Source organism: Vitis vinifera, chromosome 4, assembly GCF_030704535.1.
Source record: "Vitis vinifera cultivar Pinot Noir 40024 chromosome 4, ASM3070453v1".
Lineage (NCBI taxonomy): Eukaryota > Viridiplantae > Streptophyta > Magnoliopsida > Vitales > Vitaceae > Vitis > Vitis vinifera.
Genome location: NC_081808.1, coordinates 9,610,382 through 9,626,214, shown reverse-complemented (window position 1 = coordinate 9,626,214; position 15,833 = coordinate 9,610,382). Strand labels below are relative to the sequence as shown.

Below are 15,833 nucleotides of genomic sequence, written 5' to 3'. Positions count from 1 at the left end.
AAAGTGATACAGGCTTCTCCTCTGACTCCACTAAAAGGAGGCCTGGTCCTGAGGCGATTGATGGAGAAGATAGCCTAGGGAATAAGGGTCAAGGTGTAGGGGAAGTAGTCAAAGTGGGTGGCCATGGTTTTGGGCTTGAAGATCTTAAAGTGGGGCCTGCTCTTAGGGAGCCCCAGATTAGAAGCGGGCTTGAGGAGGATAGTCACTAGACTGCCTTTGTGGAGGTCCCGCTGCAAGGGACAAATAGCGAGTCAAGGCCCATTATGTTAAAAGGATGGTTGATGGGCTGTGAAGAGAGGCCCTTGTACCTTAAGGGTTCATTAGTGGGCTGTGAGGGTTTGTCCGGAATGGGCTTTGGGCCTGGGTTAAGGGGGATAAAAGGAGATAGGGCTCATTCCCATTCTGAGGTCGCAGAGATGGAAGTTAAGGCTACATAGGAGGCTTCGCGCGCTCAAGTTAGTGAGGATGAGAGGGTCGACTGCTTTCTCGGAGGGGATTTGAGGGATTCAGAGGTTTTCTCAGTGAATGCTAGAGCGATGATGACTGATGAAGTGTTGGCGGCCGAGGCATCCAGGTATGATTACTTTCCCGCTATCTTTGGGGGGGATCGGGACATATTCTCTTCTACTCCATCTAGGTGTGATCGGGCTTTGGTGGTGGGGGGTGTTTCTGGATCGAAAGGGGTGGACAATGTTGAAGGAGTCGGGTTTCAGGCTCCATTGTGCGTTGTGTTGACTGATGGTAGTCCATGGGTGATGGACACAAGGGGGAAAAGTCTTTGGGTGATAAGCCTGAGGTTGTTGAGGCACTGCAGGAAAGGGAGGTTCTTGGCAGTAGTTGGGATGAAAGTAGCCTGGTAAAGTTCAGTAAATCTTTGGGGTTCACGACAGAAGGTGTTGAAAGGGAAATCCTAAAATTGCTTCTAAGATTGAAAAGCGGAAGAGATCAAGGCAAGAAGAGAGGAACTCTAGGATTGACTAGGTTTGATCAGGAAGTAAAAAGTTAGAATGTTCGATTAATTATGATGGAGTGAGCAGAAAGAAAGATTCGGACAGAAGAAGAGGGGATAGAGCTTTGTGTTTTAAATGAAGATTAAGATTTTATCTTAGAATGTTCGAGGGGTAAATGACAGAAATAAGAGGAAAATAATTAAAGCCTTAATAAGTTCCCAAAAAGTAGATTTGGTCTGTCTGTAGGAGACTAAAATGACAGAGATGTCTTTAGGGGTGGTGCGAAGCCTAGGAATGGGGAGATTTTTAGAGTGGGGAGCCTTGAATGCTAGGGGTGCAGCTAGAGGGGTGGTAGTTTTCTGGGATAACAGAGTGTTAGAGCTGGTAGGGATGGAGGTGGGCCTTTTCTCCATTTCCTGTCGGTTCAAGAATTGTGAAGATGGTTTCGGATGGATTTTTTCAAGAGTGTATGGTCCTACTATGAAAAGATATAGAGAATTTTTTTGGGAAGAGTTAGGGGTCATCTGCGGGCTTTGGAATGACCCTTGGTGTATTGGAGGAGATTTCAATATGATCAGATTTCCTAATGAGCGTAGAAGAGGAGGGAGGGTGTCTCCTTCAATGAGAAGATTCTCGGAGGTGATCGATGATCTAGACTTGAGGGATCTCCCTCTTCAGGGGGGCCTGTTTACTTGGAGTGAAGGGTTGAACAGCCAAGTCATGTCAAGACTGGATCGATTTTTGGTGTCAGAGGACTAGGAGGGTCATTTTAATGGGGTGGTGCAGTGTACTCTTCCTAGGCCAGTGTTTGATCACTTTCCCATCCTATTGGCTAGGGGAGGGGTGAGGAGAGGGCTTGTCCCTTTCCGGTTCGAAAACATGTGGCTAAAAGAGGAAGGTTTTAAGGATCTGTTGAAGGGGTGGTGGCAAGGTTTAAGTTTCAATGGATCCTTTAGGTTCATCCTTGCAAAGAAATTAAAGGCTTTGAAGGCTATCTTAAAAACTTGGAACAAGGATGTTTTTGGGAAGGTGGGAGTAAATAAGAGATTGGCCTTGGACAAAGTGGATTTCTGGGATTCTCAGGAGAAGTTGCGTTTTTTATCAATGGAGGAGCTGGAAGCTAGAAAGGAAGCAAAGGGGGATTTTGAGAAATGGGTTCTTATGGAGGAGATTTCTTGGAGACAAAAATCAAGGGAAGTGTGGTTGAGGAAGGGTGACAGAAATACAGGCTTCTTTCATAGGATGGCCAATTCCCATAGAAGGAGAAATTGTTTGTCTAAGATTAAAATAAATGGAACCTAGTTAACAGAAGAGCAAGAAATTAAGGGGGGTGTGGTTAGAGATTTCAAGAACCTTCTAACAGATCCTAGTGCTTGGCACCCAACTATGGAAGGTTTGGACTTTAATAGAATTGATGTTGAGAAAGCAGCTAGATTGGAGGAGGTATTTACAGAGGAAGAGGTTTTATCCGCTCTCTCAAATCTGAACGGGGACAAGGCTCCTGGTCCAGATGGCTTCTCTCAAAGCTTCTGGCAGTTTTGCTTGGAATTTGTGAAAGAAGAGGTTATGGGTTTTTTGAAAGAGTTCCACGAGCATGGCAGATTTGTAAGGAGTCTGAATTCCACTTTCCTGGTCCTAATCCCAAAAAAAACGGGCGCAGGGGACCTTAGAGATTTTAGACTGATTAGTTTGGTGGGAGGATTGTATAAATTGTTGGCAAAAGTGTTAGCTAACAAGCTTAAGAAGGTAGTGGGAAAGGTGGTGTCTTCAGCTCAAAACGCATTCGTTGAAGGAAGACAAATTCTTGATGCTGCCCTAATTGCCAATGAGGTAATAGACTCTTTGTTGAAGCAGAATAAGAGTGGGGTGTTGTGCAAGCTGGATATAGAGAAGCCATACGATCACTTAAACTGGAATTTTTTGTTGTTTGTGATGCAAAGTATGGGTTTTGGGGAGAAGTGCACTGGTTGGATTTCCTAATGCATTTCCACAACAACATTTTCTATCTTGATCAATGGCACCCCGGCGGGTTTCTTCAACAGTTCAAGGGGGTTGTGTCAGGGGAATCCACTTTCTCCCTACCTCTTTGTGATCGGGATGGAGGCCCTTAGTAGGCTCATCCTTAGAGCAGTGAGGGGGGGTATCTTTCAGGCTGTAGGATAAAAGGAAGAAGTGGTGATGGGGTTTTGGTCTCTCATTTGTTGTTCGCTGACAATACTTTAGTTTTTTGTGAAGCTTCCCAAGATCAGATGGCTTACTTAAGTTGGTTGTTGATGTGGTTTGAAGTCATATCAGGTTTGAGAATCAATTTGGATAAAAGTGAAATTTTGTCGATTGGGAGAGTAGAGAATCTGGAGGTTTTGGCTCTTGAGGTTGGTTGTAAAGTGGGAAGGCTGTCAACTTCTTACTTGGGGCTCCCTTTGGGTGCGAATCACAAGTCCGTGGCCATTTGGGATGGGGTGGAAGAGAGATTTCGGAAAAGGCTTGCCATGTTGAAAAGGCAATTTATCTCCAAAGGAGGAAGAATCACTCTAATTCGTAGCACATTGTCAAGTATGCCCATATATTTGATGTCTTTACTGCGAATGCCAAGAGTGGTTAGTTTAAGATTGGAAAAAATTCAAAGGGATTTTTTGTGGGGAGGGGGAGCTTTGGAGAGGAAGCCTCATCTAGTGATGTAGGATACCGTTTGTTTGGACAAAAGGAAGGGTGGTTTGGGAGTTAGACGTCTTTCTACTCTGAATAGGGCCCTTTTATGTAAGTGGAACTAGCGCTTTGCGAATGAAAGGGAGACTTTTTGGAGGCATGTCATTAGTAGGAAGTTTGGGGAGGAAGAAGGAGGTTGGTATACTAGAGAAGTTAGGGAGGGATTCGGAGTAGGCTTTTGGAAGGAAATAAGGAAGGAAGGCTCTCTTTTGCAAAACAAAGTTGTTTTTTCTGTGGTGAATGGTAGAATTGTCAAATTTTGGAAAGATAAATGGTGTGGGAACTTCGCTCTCTGTAACTCTATTCCCTCTTTGTATGCATTTGCGTCTTATAAAGAAGCTTGGTTAGTGGAGTTGTGGGATCCTTCGAGAGAGAGGAAGGGGTTTAGAGCCCTAGGTTCTCTAGGCCCTTCAATGACTAGGAGGTGGAGGAGGTGGAGAGATTACTTTTGACAATCCGGGGAAGGAGACTCAATCCTCTTTTGGAAGATAGAATGTTGTGGAAAGAGACTAAGGATGGGATTTTCTCAGTCAAATCTCTTTATAGTGCTCTAGATTCAAGAAGAGTTGTTCAATTCCCTAATAGCATTATTTGGAGTCCATGGGTTCCTACCAAAGTGGGTTTTTTTGCTTGGGAAGCCTCTTGGGGTAAGGTGCTAAGTTTGGATCAACTTAAAAAGAGGGGACGGATTCTAGCTAATAGATGTTTCCTTTGTTGTGGGAAAGAAGAGTCTATTGATCATATTCTTATTCATTGCACCAAGGCAAGAGTTTTATGAGAGTTATTGTTTGCTCTTTTTGGCCTTACTTGGGCCCTTCCTCTTTCGGTTAGAGATACCCTTCTTGGATGGCACAGCTTTAACATGGGCAAGAAACGTAGAAAGGTATGAAGGCAGCCCCTTTGTGTCTTTTTTGGGCGGTTTGGAAGGAAAGAAATAGGATTGCATTTGATAATGAGGAGCTTTCGATTCATAAGTTGAAAAATCCTTTTGTATGTAATCTTTGGATGTAGACTAAGTTAGTTGTAAATGAAGGTCCTCTTCCTTTATTCAGTTTTTTTTATTGGCTAGGTGCTAGGTGAGAGATGGTGATTTTTGTATTCCCTCTTTTTTTGTTTGTGCCTTTTGGTGCCTCTTGTATACCCCCTATATGCTTTTGGGTCAGCCTTAAGGTGCCCATTTTCTAATATATTTCATTTTGTGTGTTCACCTATCAAAAAAAAAAAAATAGGGTTTCACAAAATGAAAAAAGTGATGGAAAAGACTATCTCCCACTTTTCAGAAAACTTATGCCTCAAGACATTTAGTGCCAATTTAACATAGTTATTACTTCTGTTGTAAACTTGTAGAAGTAGAAGCAGAAATTAGTGTCATTTTGATTTTGGGTCTGGAAACTGTGTTTTAAAACTGCTTTTATGCAAGATAAAAGTAGCTTTGACATTTTCAAAATTTTCAATTAATTCAAATATGCTTCCCACAATGTGTTTCAGTAACAGGATTCTTCTTGCTATTCAAACACAAAGAAATAAAGTTGAGTTATGTAATACCTAGTAGTAAATCTAATAATCATAATTTAAAAATAAAAAAATAAAACCTTAACTGTCTTAGTACCTAACCTTAAACATGTTTAATTAGAGGCTAAAACTACTTTAAAGCTAATTATGTTTAATTATGAGTTAAACTTTGATTAAGGTTAATTATGATTAATTAACAACTTAAGCATGTGTATTAGCTCCATAGGAGTTCATTTTAATTAAGACGACTTGAGGGGCAACACAGGTGTAAAAGCATAAAAAGCTACTAGTAGGGGGACTGAAGTGCAATTTGGAAAATTTTGGTTTGTGGCAGCCTTAGAGCTTGCTGCCTCGTGCTTGCTTCTAGACCTTATTAAAGGGTTGTTAGTCTTCATTTGCAGCCCTAATCTCTGCAGAAAAATGGTGGGTCTAGAGAGAAGTTAGAGAGAGAGTGAAGGAATCAAGGTGAGGAAGAAGACAAGGTTGGTGATTTTGGTACATTTGGATTCCAAATAATCGTTAGAAGCAAATAAATGGTAAAGTTTGTTTGGAAACTAAATTTAATTAATTATAATCATGTTTTATTATAAATTAAAGTTAATTAAGATTTTAAGTATTTTAATTTAAGTATCTTTTAAAATTCTTTTGTATGTAATTTGTGGAGTTGGGCTAGGGTGTATATGAGAGAGGAGTCCTCTTCGCTTTTAGGCTTTTTGGAATGGCTTGCGGTTCCTTAGGGGTTTTCTCCCTCATCTCGCTCCTTTCCATCCCCAGAAAGGACGCAATACTCCCCCAATGGAGTCTGACCGGAAAAAGAAGAAGGAGAAGAATAGGGCCCAGAAACCAAACACCCAAACTGAAAAGAATCACTCTCATACCTCAACGCTTCCTCAAAAAGGGCGAGATCAGTCTTCGATCTCTCTTTGGAGAGGAGCTCTGCCTCACAAAGCCTGCACTGGCCATCTTTCTCCCAAAACAGGGGAGTTTCAGAGAATGGACTCCTCGAAGGACTTGGGCTAGATCTTTTTGAGTTTTGGGCCTCACCAAAGTGGTCTCTGGACTCCACAAACTAGGGTGGGCTTTGACCATCATCTGAACTAGCCAGCCCAAAACCCACGATAGTCTTCCAAGCCTTGGCCCGTCTAGGATTCTCCACCTCCTTTGGCCCAAGGGAGAACTCAGCCTTACGAGAGGGGGATGGGTCTAGACCCTCAGGCCCAAAGCCCAGCATGGAGCTTCAAGGCTCCTCCAAGAGGCCCAACTTGATGGGCCCGCCCAGCGCTCTCACAACTCCCTGGGGCCCAAAAGGCGACCCAACAAGCCCCCGAGAACAGTCCAAGGGGCACCCCGACCCGCTTGTCTGCCCCCGCGTCCCATCGGCAGACTGCATTTGGTCCTCAAGCCTTGGACCACCTTCATCCTCCATCACGTGCTTGCCCTCACGTGGCAGAACCTCACCCTCGACCTCTCCTACTGCTTCGAAGGGTTTCCCCTTTTCTTCAGTCGGCAGCGATCTTAGCGTCGGCCTAGTCTCCCACCACAAAGCTAAGGAATAGCGCATGTTTTCGACCCAAATTTCCACCGTATTAGGGATTTTCTCTCCATTAATCTTCACCAGGATCCTGGCCCACTACAACTCCTCCATCTTCTCCGTTTTAGCGTCGATGTCCAAAAACCCCCCACACTCCTCTATCCTTCTCAAGATGGCCCGATCCCATAAAGAGATGGGTAATCCTACTATTCTCACCTAGGCCTCTCTCTCTCTCTCTCTCCCTCCATCAGACATCCCGTCATTTGGCTCCACTTCTCCAAACGCATGAAGAAACCTCCGACCGAGACTTCCCTAGCTTTTAGGGCTTTCTTAGCTTCTGCCATCACCTCAAATTCCAATAACACCTTGCCACTTTCCAATTTAGCCAATCCTAAGTTGCCCTTCAGCCCCCACAACTTTGCCATTTGGGTCCCCCAGCTTCTCAAGTCGTCCCCCCTTCCTAGCTTGGGGTCCCAGCAACCAACAAGACAATGGGCTAGCTTCTTCAAGTTTTGGCTTAAGACCTTGTTGTCGACTTTCACCCTAACCACCGCTTCTCCATTGCTACAAGGCTGCTTAACCACCTCCGCGAAGGATTTTCCCAACAAGGGTTTTCATGGCTTTTCCTTATCCTTCTGTCTCACTTGCCTTTCGGAAGCAACATCCACCTCTCATAACGCCTCCAACAGAAGAGCCCAACCCCCTTTTGCTCCTCTACCTTTGGGTACAAAGATACTAAATCTTTTCTTTTCCTAATCGACAACACCCAAACAGAGGAAGCATCCCCCCTTGTTTTCGCCGCGCACCAACGAGAAGGTCCTCCCATTCTCTTGCCAAAGTTTATCCCAATGTCCAGTTCTCGTGTCCTTGGTGCAGAAAACCAAACCTTCCAGGAGCGGCCATAAGCTCGCCGGCCCCAGCTTAATCCATGAAGAGACTCCTCTCTTTCTTTCCACAATGGAGATTTGCATCTTGCCCTTCTTCTTTTCTGTCTCGACCTCAAAGGTCTTCGACTCCACCCCAAAACTACTTTTCCAAGCCCCTGACTGGACAAAGCGCGCTGCGTCCCCGTTCGTGCCCTAGAACCATCGCTCTCGCTCACTCTCTCTCTAGACCTTTCTCTCTCCTCCATCAGTTGCTCTTGCAAGCAGACACTAAATGAACTCACCTTATCCCTTCCACTATTAAGATGTAGGTCAAAAGACACTTGTTGGGGTTAATGCCTGAGCTTGGCATGTGTTGTTGATTGGATGTTGTTTCGTTCATGTTGAGTCTTTTGTCTATGTATTGTAGGAAGACTAAATCATTTTGAAGAAATGATGTAACTTATATTTGTTTTTGTACTTTTGTAGTATGGATTACGCGTAATGAATCATGGGGTTTTGTAATGTACCAAATATTATTGTACAAGTTTCCAATCTATCAAATGTACGCTTTGTCGATTAGCTGTTTAAAAGGGTTATCACAGGATACATACTTCTTTATAACAGGTCTCCACATCCATATTAAGCCCAAAAATCTACCAGAAACCCATCATTTTTCTTTATTTCTCAAGTTTTGGGAGCACTAATTTCGTATTTTGAGTGTTAATTAATGAGACTAAAATCCAAGATGTGACAAGTTATGTGGAGACCCACATTTAGGAGCTTTATCCAAAAATCTTTAAGTTGCTTTTGGATTCAATAGCAACTTTTAGCATTTAGGAAGCTCTCTTAAATAGGGTTTTTAATCTATATAAGTTACTTTAAAATGTATCTTTTGGTTTATTGTTAAAAGGCATCTTCTAACCTACTGTTAAAGACTATATTATGACCTATCGTTAAGAGGCATCTGAGATGATTTTGTAATTTCTAGAGACATCTGTGACAGAGACTAAAGTGTACTAAGCACTAGGAAATCCCAAGGATGTGTTTTGAAAAACAGCTCTACTTTATGGTTTAAGGAACATAAAACAAGTAAAACTACAAATAATTCAATTAGATATAGCATACCGCATCAGACATGTCACAATGAAGCTTGGTTACAGAATCTCCACGGCCAAGCTCTTCAACAACGCCATATGCTATATATGTTTTAGGCCCCAAGTCAGGCTTCAGAGACTTTTGTGGCAACTTTGCAGCAAGATTAAGAAGGCCTGAGCGAGGATGTGTGTATTCCAAATAGGGCAAAGAACTTATAAACTCTGCACCATGGCGTGGTAGCCGCTCCTGAAACAAATTAGATGGGGGCCAATCTTTGAGTTTGAGCATCTCAGGCCACAAGTTCCTATGTGCACGGCCCTCAGAGTAACCTTTGAAAAATTGGTGAATATTTATCTCAACCTGCATTTGCACAAGGCAAAATATCTTGTTAACATCACCAAACAACAAGAACACGTTACTGTAAACACAAGTGACAAGCATATGACAGTAACCACTAATCCCAGACAAATTAAAGATAGAGCAACATAAAAGAGGAAGAAGTAATAACTACCAAGTATTTGAAGGTCCTACCTTGATAGCCTTCAAGGATAAAACTTGATTATTTCTTTACATTTCAATGTCACCAAGCAAGATAAAAGTGAGAGAAAGAAGCCGTTGGTGTTAGAATTTCCTACCTCAATATTCCTTAGAAGAACAAAACATAGGTGGTATTTGATAAAGCTGAAAATTATGTACCAAAAAACCTTCGTGCTGAATTATAAATACTGAAATTATAAGGTTGAACTAGTAGAAGTGAAAAGTATTTGGTATTATCTTAAGTTTAAGTATTGAATTCAATTTGACTGTTTGATAATGAAAACAAGCGAACACTGAAAATGATTCTCTTTTACAAATTTAACCTTATATTTATCTTAAGACATTCTATGAGTATACAATACCTCATGGAGATAAAAGTATATTTCTTAAATGAAGTGGTTAAATCTTTCATTTAACAATATAATTTCGCATGTTATGGTTAGAATTATAAAAAATGATATGCAAATATTGCCATTTTTATCCTACAAAAATGTAATGACTATTTTTTATCATCATTTTTATTTTTTATGAAAATTATTTAAAGAAATATAATAGTAGTTTTTAATTTTTTTCATTAACCCTTTAATAAAAAATTAATTCTTATAAATGAATCAAATAGAAATTATTTAGAATTCTAACTTTATTATATTAAATAACTAAAAGAAAAAGATATTATTCTAAAATAAAATTTCAATTCTAATATAAATCGATTAAAAATAAAAAGAACTAATAATAAAAATTTTGATTCAAAAGAAGACATATTTTAGTATAAAATTATCTAAAATAAAGGGAAATTTGGGGTTTTGAGTATATATAGAGGAATGGAGTCCAACACAATATCTCACAGTTCTAAACCATTTGGACCCAAAGTGGCTAAAAAGGTGTTTTGTGCTATTGAGCTCATTTTCCTTAACTTGTCTGCACCCAAATCAATGAATTCAATTGAGTTTGAACTATGAACCTCCTCAATTTGCTCCTATCCGTATGCAAACCCCCTTCACTCTCATCAACAGTTTCCATCCTTTCCTTGTGTGTTCTCTATTGACATAAATTGAGCTCATAAATATATTAAGTCGACTAATGAGGAAGTTTAAGAGATATCTGACCCAAGTTCCCACTGCAAAATGAACAGCAGAGGGCATATTTTTCCATCAAATGAATGAGCCACCATGGCAGCCTCTTGCCCCCAAACAACTCAACCTTAGTTCTTGTTTCGTGCAAGTCAAGACTCAATGATGTCTAATCAATGTCAACAATTTTTCTCCACTCGTGTCCAAGCTTGAAATACCTAAATTGTCAATAACCTTGCCAAAAAAATTCACATGCGACTAAATTGGCATTATGATGCCTTCCCTTGAGACAAATACAAGCACCATCAATGAGGAGAGCACTCTCAATCTTACACAAGTGAAACATCATTGCAGGAGAATCAACAAAGAAAGCTCACATCTTCAGTCTCTTTGAACTGACAGTGTGACACTAATTCATGGGATTGGCATTGGGATTGGAAATGAGTTTGAGTATTTGTCTCAAAGCGTAAGCAATTCTAAAGAAGAGTCGCAATGCATGTCAGCACCTTAGACCTAACGCATGTGTCAAACCCTTCTCAAAAAAGTCCAAAATTTTAAAATATTCTTTTTCCTCCGTACTCCTATACAGATACTCAATGTACAAATTAGGATGTGACTATGTTTCTTTACCATAGAAATTAAGGTAGAATGACCAATCTTATGGATTGATCGTATATAATATAACTGCATATGTACAAACACACTGATATAATCGTGTCTTTATTGTCCTGCATCCTACTTTTTCAGGATTTATCTTGTCGGCATATCCGTGTTGTGCCCCTTCCATAATACATAAGGTATTTGATATGAGGCCCTTAATTCCAAACCTTGGGTTTAAGGCATAACCTTTCTACTAGAATTGGAATAAGATCTCAAATCCAAAATATAAGTTTTCTAGAATAATTTTAAGAGAGTCAATTTCATTTGTACTCCTATTAACTAGGATTTAAGATGAGGTAAAATCAAGAACTCCGACAATAGAAAAATTAAGAGCATAACTACAACCAAAGGATAAACTTTCTGTAATTATAACAAAAGCAACAGCTATCACAACAATCTCAAGAAGTGATTAATTACAAGAATTACCTCACACCAATCAAGGCAATCAATTGCCTTCTCTGCCAACTGCGAGGATTTGGTGTAACTTACTTTACGAAATGCACGCCACATAACCATGGGCTCCCAGCTCAAACCAGATGTGAATTCAAGAACATCACTCACAATAACTGGCTCCCCCTTCATCCAATGACTCTGGAAGTGAACCAGATCCCCTTGAAGGATGTCACTTTCTGATGGACAGTACAGATAGTTATCAAAGGAATCTTCTCTAGCAGCAGCTTTCCGCAACTTCTTGTTATCAAAATCAATCTCGCTATTCAATTTAAAACAAGAGCAGCTACATGCAGGAATTCCCAGCACATCAGTGAGTTTGTGGGTTTTGACTAACCCTTCTGCTTTCTCCTTTAGTTCTGAAACCCAAGTTTCAGAAAACATACACTTAAGGTCTAAACGGCCATGTCCACAGCCACCCATTTCCTTTGGTGCGCAAGGGATGTCACCATTTTCTTTCACTTTCCATTCACATATTGTACTTCCAGGATCTTTACTGCTGGAACTAACACAAAAATTTGACTCTCCTTTCTGAACTGAAGGCATGTGAGGTTTTCCTCCATGCAAGTAAGCCTTCCCCCTGTCAAAATATTGCATGACAATTTCATCGATACCACCTTGCAATGATCCATTACGAATTTCCCGGCAACAAGTGAGGCAGAGATCATATGAACAATTTGGGCAGTTCCTATGGAAATCAACTATAGAGGTTCTGCAGTTGTTGCTGCCATAAGTCATGTAATCTCATCAACTCTTTGACGTAATTAAGGAATCGAACCCAAGGAATTAGGAATCATTTTAGAAAAGAACCCTACCAGTATACACGCTCATCTTCACGAAGAACTGCCTGTTGCACCTGTATCTCTGGTGGAGATAGCCCTGCACAAATAACCATTATTTTGGATAGATAAATATAAAAATAAAGGAACTTTTTCTATTTTCTGGCTGCACATGCTAGTGCATCTTATAAGGGTGCCCTTGGGCATCCACCTCCATTCCCAGCCTGTAGGCTTACCTCTTGAGTCATTAAAAACAACAAGCCACAATAATTGTGCAATCACATTCACATCAATCCAAAGGCATCTTCTCCATCCTTTGAGTTACTGTTCATCCTAATATTTTGTGGACTTTCTTCTGTCATGAACATCTTTCAATGATTGGAAAACCCACTTTTTTATTTTTATATCTGAGCACCTTTTTGTCCTTGATAACTTGGTGCTCATTTGGACAAACTTCTTGTTTTCTATTTTTTAAAAGTAGAAAATAGTAGTAACTTCTAATCAAGATATAGTAACACTTATATAAAAAGTATGAACTTACCTTATGAACTTAAAATTACTTTCAAAATTTTTAAAAGTCAATATGGGTTTAAGAAAAGTTTCAAAGAGTTCTTACATTTTATATAGGAGTTACTATCTTTTTTGTTTCTAGGCATAGAAAACAAGAAGTTTATTCAAACGATACATTAAAGTTCCACTTTGCTCTCATAAAGTATGAGAGAAATGATAAGGAAAATGAAAAAGGAAAGGAAAATAAGGTTTTAACTCAATAAATTCTTCTCAACTCTTCCTCCAACTTTATTCATTTTCAAAAAAAAAAAAAAAAAAGAATAAAGAGTTTAAAAGTATACTGTATAAAAGTTGCCAAATAGTTTTTATTATATTTCTTTTTCTTTTTCTTTTTCTTTTTCTTTTTTTGGGTAAGTGTCATGTCATGTCATCCCACCCAACCAAGAAAAGTTGAAATTTGCTCAAAAGTTTTTTTTACTTCCTACAGTAGTTCCAACTTCTGAGATCCAAATGGAGCGTGGCCCAGTGAAATGGACCACAGAATCATATCACCAACTGGCAGTACCGTGCGTATCAAAACAAGAGTAGTCATTTACAGCAAATAATGTGGAAGTGATACCTTGAATCTTAGCCTCAATTTCTCTTTCCATCTCTTGTTCATGATCAAATTGTTCCAGAAATGGAAGAAGCACTTTCACCAGATACTTGGAGTGTTTTATCTTATCATCCTTACTCATCTCTGGTTCCAAAGTCTTAGTGTCCTAAAAAGAATGATGAAAACCCCCAAGTATCATGTAGAGAACAGAGGAAGCTAGTGGCCATATAACAAAATGCAATTGCACCCAAAACCTACCCTATCCAAACAAGCTTTGCAATTGCAATTCCCACTGCAAAATGGGCAAGCCTCTGCAATTGCTTCCTTCGATACACGGGGGTACCTGTACTCAATGGCACAAATGCAATAACAGAGCAAATAATGAGGAGCACGTTCATTTTTCAAATTTCACTCCTATTCGGCTTTAAATGTTTATGTGAAAAAACTAAGCTTTATCAATCAAAGAACAAACTCATCATCGTTTAAAATGTTGTTACCATCTTTCGATGCAAGGGTGACAAAACCGCTTTCTTTGACACTTCCGGCACCGCACCACCTCCCTGTCACTCTTCTGGCACTGGTGACAACACCGACACTCATCTTCCTGTGCCTGCTGCCACAACACACAAAATTAGGAAGGAAACCAAACAAATTCACTCGCTAGGTTTCGGCATTCCCTCACATTTCTCTTCTTCGCATTGGAGCCGTTTCCTCTCCATTCCTGATCTGTATCCGAATCTAGAAGCCTTCTCAGCAATTTGCCGCGACTGGGGTAGCGGCGACCGCCGTCGCCACCTCGGGCGACCTCTCTGCCTTGACCGACCTCGCTGCCTCGAGCGGCGTCGCTGCGGAGAGTGGCGTCACTGCTTTTCGCACCACTCCGTCCTGGGGCTCTCTTGCTTCTGGAAATTTTAAGCTTGGCGTCGGGTTTGGATTCCGGTTCCATTTGGGGTTTGGGTTCGGCTTCGGTTTTGGGTTTGGGTTTGGGTTGGGGTTTGGTTTTGGGTTTGCGGTCAGGCTTGGATTTTTGGGACCGAGAAATTGCGCTGTCGTGGTGGTATTGACAGAGGTTATGGCCCTCAAGTTTGTAATCCCGGCAGCGCCACCCTTTGCCGTCGTTGCGGTTGCAGCGGAGGTGGTCCGGTGGCGGCAAGTCGACATCTTTTTTCTTGGACTTCGCCATCTCTGGCTCCCGCACTTTTGGTGAGAGACAAGACACAGAAAGAGCACAGCTGTGTGCCAAGCCCTTGGTTTGTTTTAACTTAAACTTGGTATAATGTGCGCCTGTGGGCAGTTTAAGGCCCCTAGGATTCTCGGTATTTAATGCTTTGACCCTACCTTTTTTGACATAAATGGAGGGAAAATGATTTCTTCCCTTATTTTTTTATAATTAATTTGGAAAAGACATCATGTGAATCAACATCAGGCGACCCTCAATAAACCATCTTCCTCCTACAAAAACAAGGATCATGGAAGCTGTGTTAAGAAAATAGGTATGCTATAAGACCTAGGAAAAATTAATGCTAAAACAGAGACCCTGGTCATATACGATCTCAATCAAGCCTAGTCTAAATGCGAAAAAGAGGAGAATGAGTTGGCTCAATAAAGAGACAACAAGCCTTAAAGGAACAAGAAGTGCAAGCTGCCTTGAAGAATTATCATGCAAAAGCTTAAAGACAATCCACATTTTAGGTGGCCAAGGCTTAGAGGATTAGCAGTCAATCGGATGGATAAAAACAAACATTGCCAATATCATTAAGACCATGGGCATTTATTAACAAATGCAAGGCCCTCAAAATCTACTATGAAGAACTCATTTAGAAAGGATATTTAAAACAGATCATGAAGTCTAGTCAAGCTCTTAAACTGAACGTCATTGATGCTATTACCTAAACTCAAGAAAGACCATACCAACCACTTTATGTGATAAATGCTTTAGACCCCGAGCAATAGGGATCTAGCAAGATTGATTGTTGAACCAAAAACTATTGGCAACATATCAATTAGATCATAAGTATACCCAAGGTCTCAACACGTGCAGATAATTCTTTAATAAAAAGAAAAGTGAACTTTTAAAATGGCTTTCCAAAGAATGTCAACATCCCATATAACACCTTGGTCCTTGTGCCAAAGATAATGTCATATGTCATGAAAAGAATATAAGATTCGATACCAATAACTCAATCAATGTGATTTATAGTGAATACTTTAGAATTGTAAAAGAAGTAGAAAACTCCTTAGTTCCCATGAAAGCTATGCTTATAGTAGGTTGTTTGTTTTTGTAATATTTTATTTCTATTAAGTATTAAAAAGTAAAGAAAAACCAATATGTTATTTTTTCTATTCAGAAAAAATTACATATTTTGATTTTTTCTATTCAGTAAGAAGTTTATAATAAGTCATGAAAAAGTAGAAAAACAAACGATCTAACTTTTGAAAATAAATTGCTTTCAGCAAAAACCACCTAGGTGTTATAATAAAACTCTTAAAAGCACAGTATGACGTAACAAATTTGGATTTATTATTTATTTAATATCTTTTAATTTCACTTTTTTTTATCATATTTTATGCA

General features: G+C 40.1%; 1 protein-coding gene across 4 annotated transcripts in view; it reads right to left on the bottom strand.

The window, feature by feature from the left end:
- The window catches only part of LOC100244450 (lysine-specific demethylase JMJ26), a 68,112-nt gene extending 53,560 nt beyond the window's left edge, over positions 1-14,552 (bottom strand). For 2 of the 4 annotated variants that reach the window (XR_009465489.1, XM_010650565.3), the window contains exons 1-7: positions 13,944-14,539; positions 13,759-13,874; positions 13,520-13,604; positions 13,286-13,427; positions 12,193-12,256; positions 11,354-12,101; positions 8,691-9,020 (exon numbers count right to left, since the gene is read on the bottom strand). Coding sequence is in view for 3 of the 4 variants with exons in the window: in XM_010650565.3 (XP_010648867.1) it covers positions 8,691-9,020; positions 11,354-12,101; positions 12,193-12,256; positions 13,286-13,427; positions 13,520-13,604; positions 13,759-13,874; positions 13,944-14,444 (1,986 nt within the window). In the remaining variant the exon portion in view is untranslated. Of the gene's footprint in view, positions 1-8,690; positions 9,021-11,353; positions 12,102-12,192; positions 12,257-13,285; positions 13,428-13,519; positions 13,605-13,758; positions 13,875-13,943 lie in introns of all 4 variants that reach the window. The other 2 variants (XM_010650564.3, XM_010650563.3) reach the window with 2 other exon arrangements.
- Between the last annotated feature and the right edge of the window lie 1,281 nt (positions 14,553-15,833).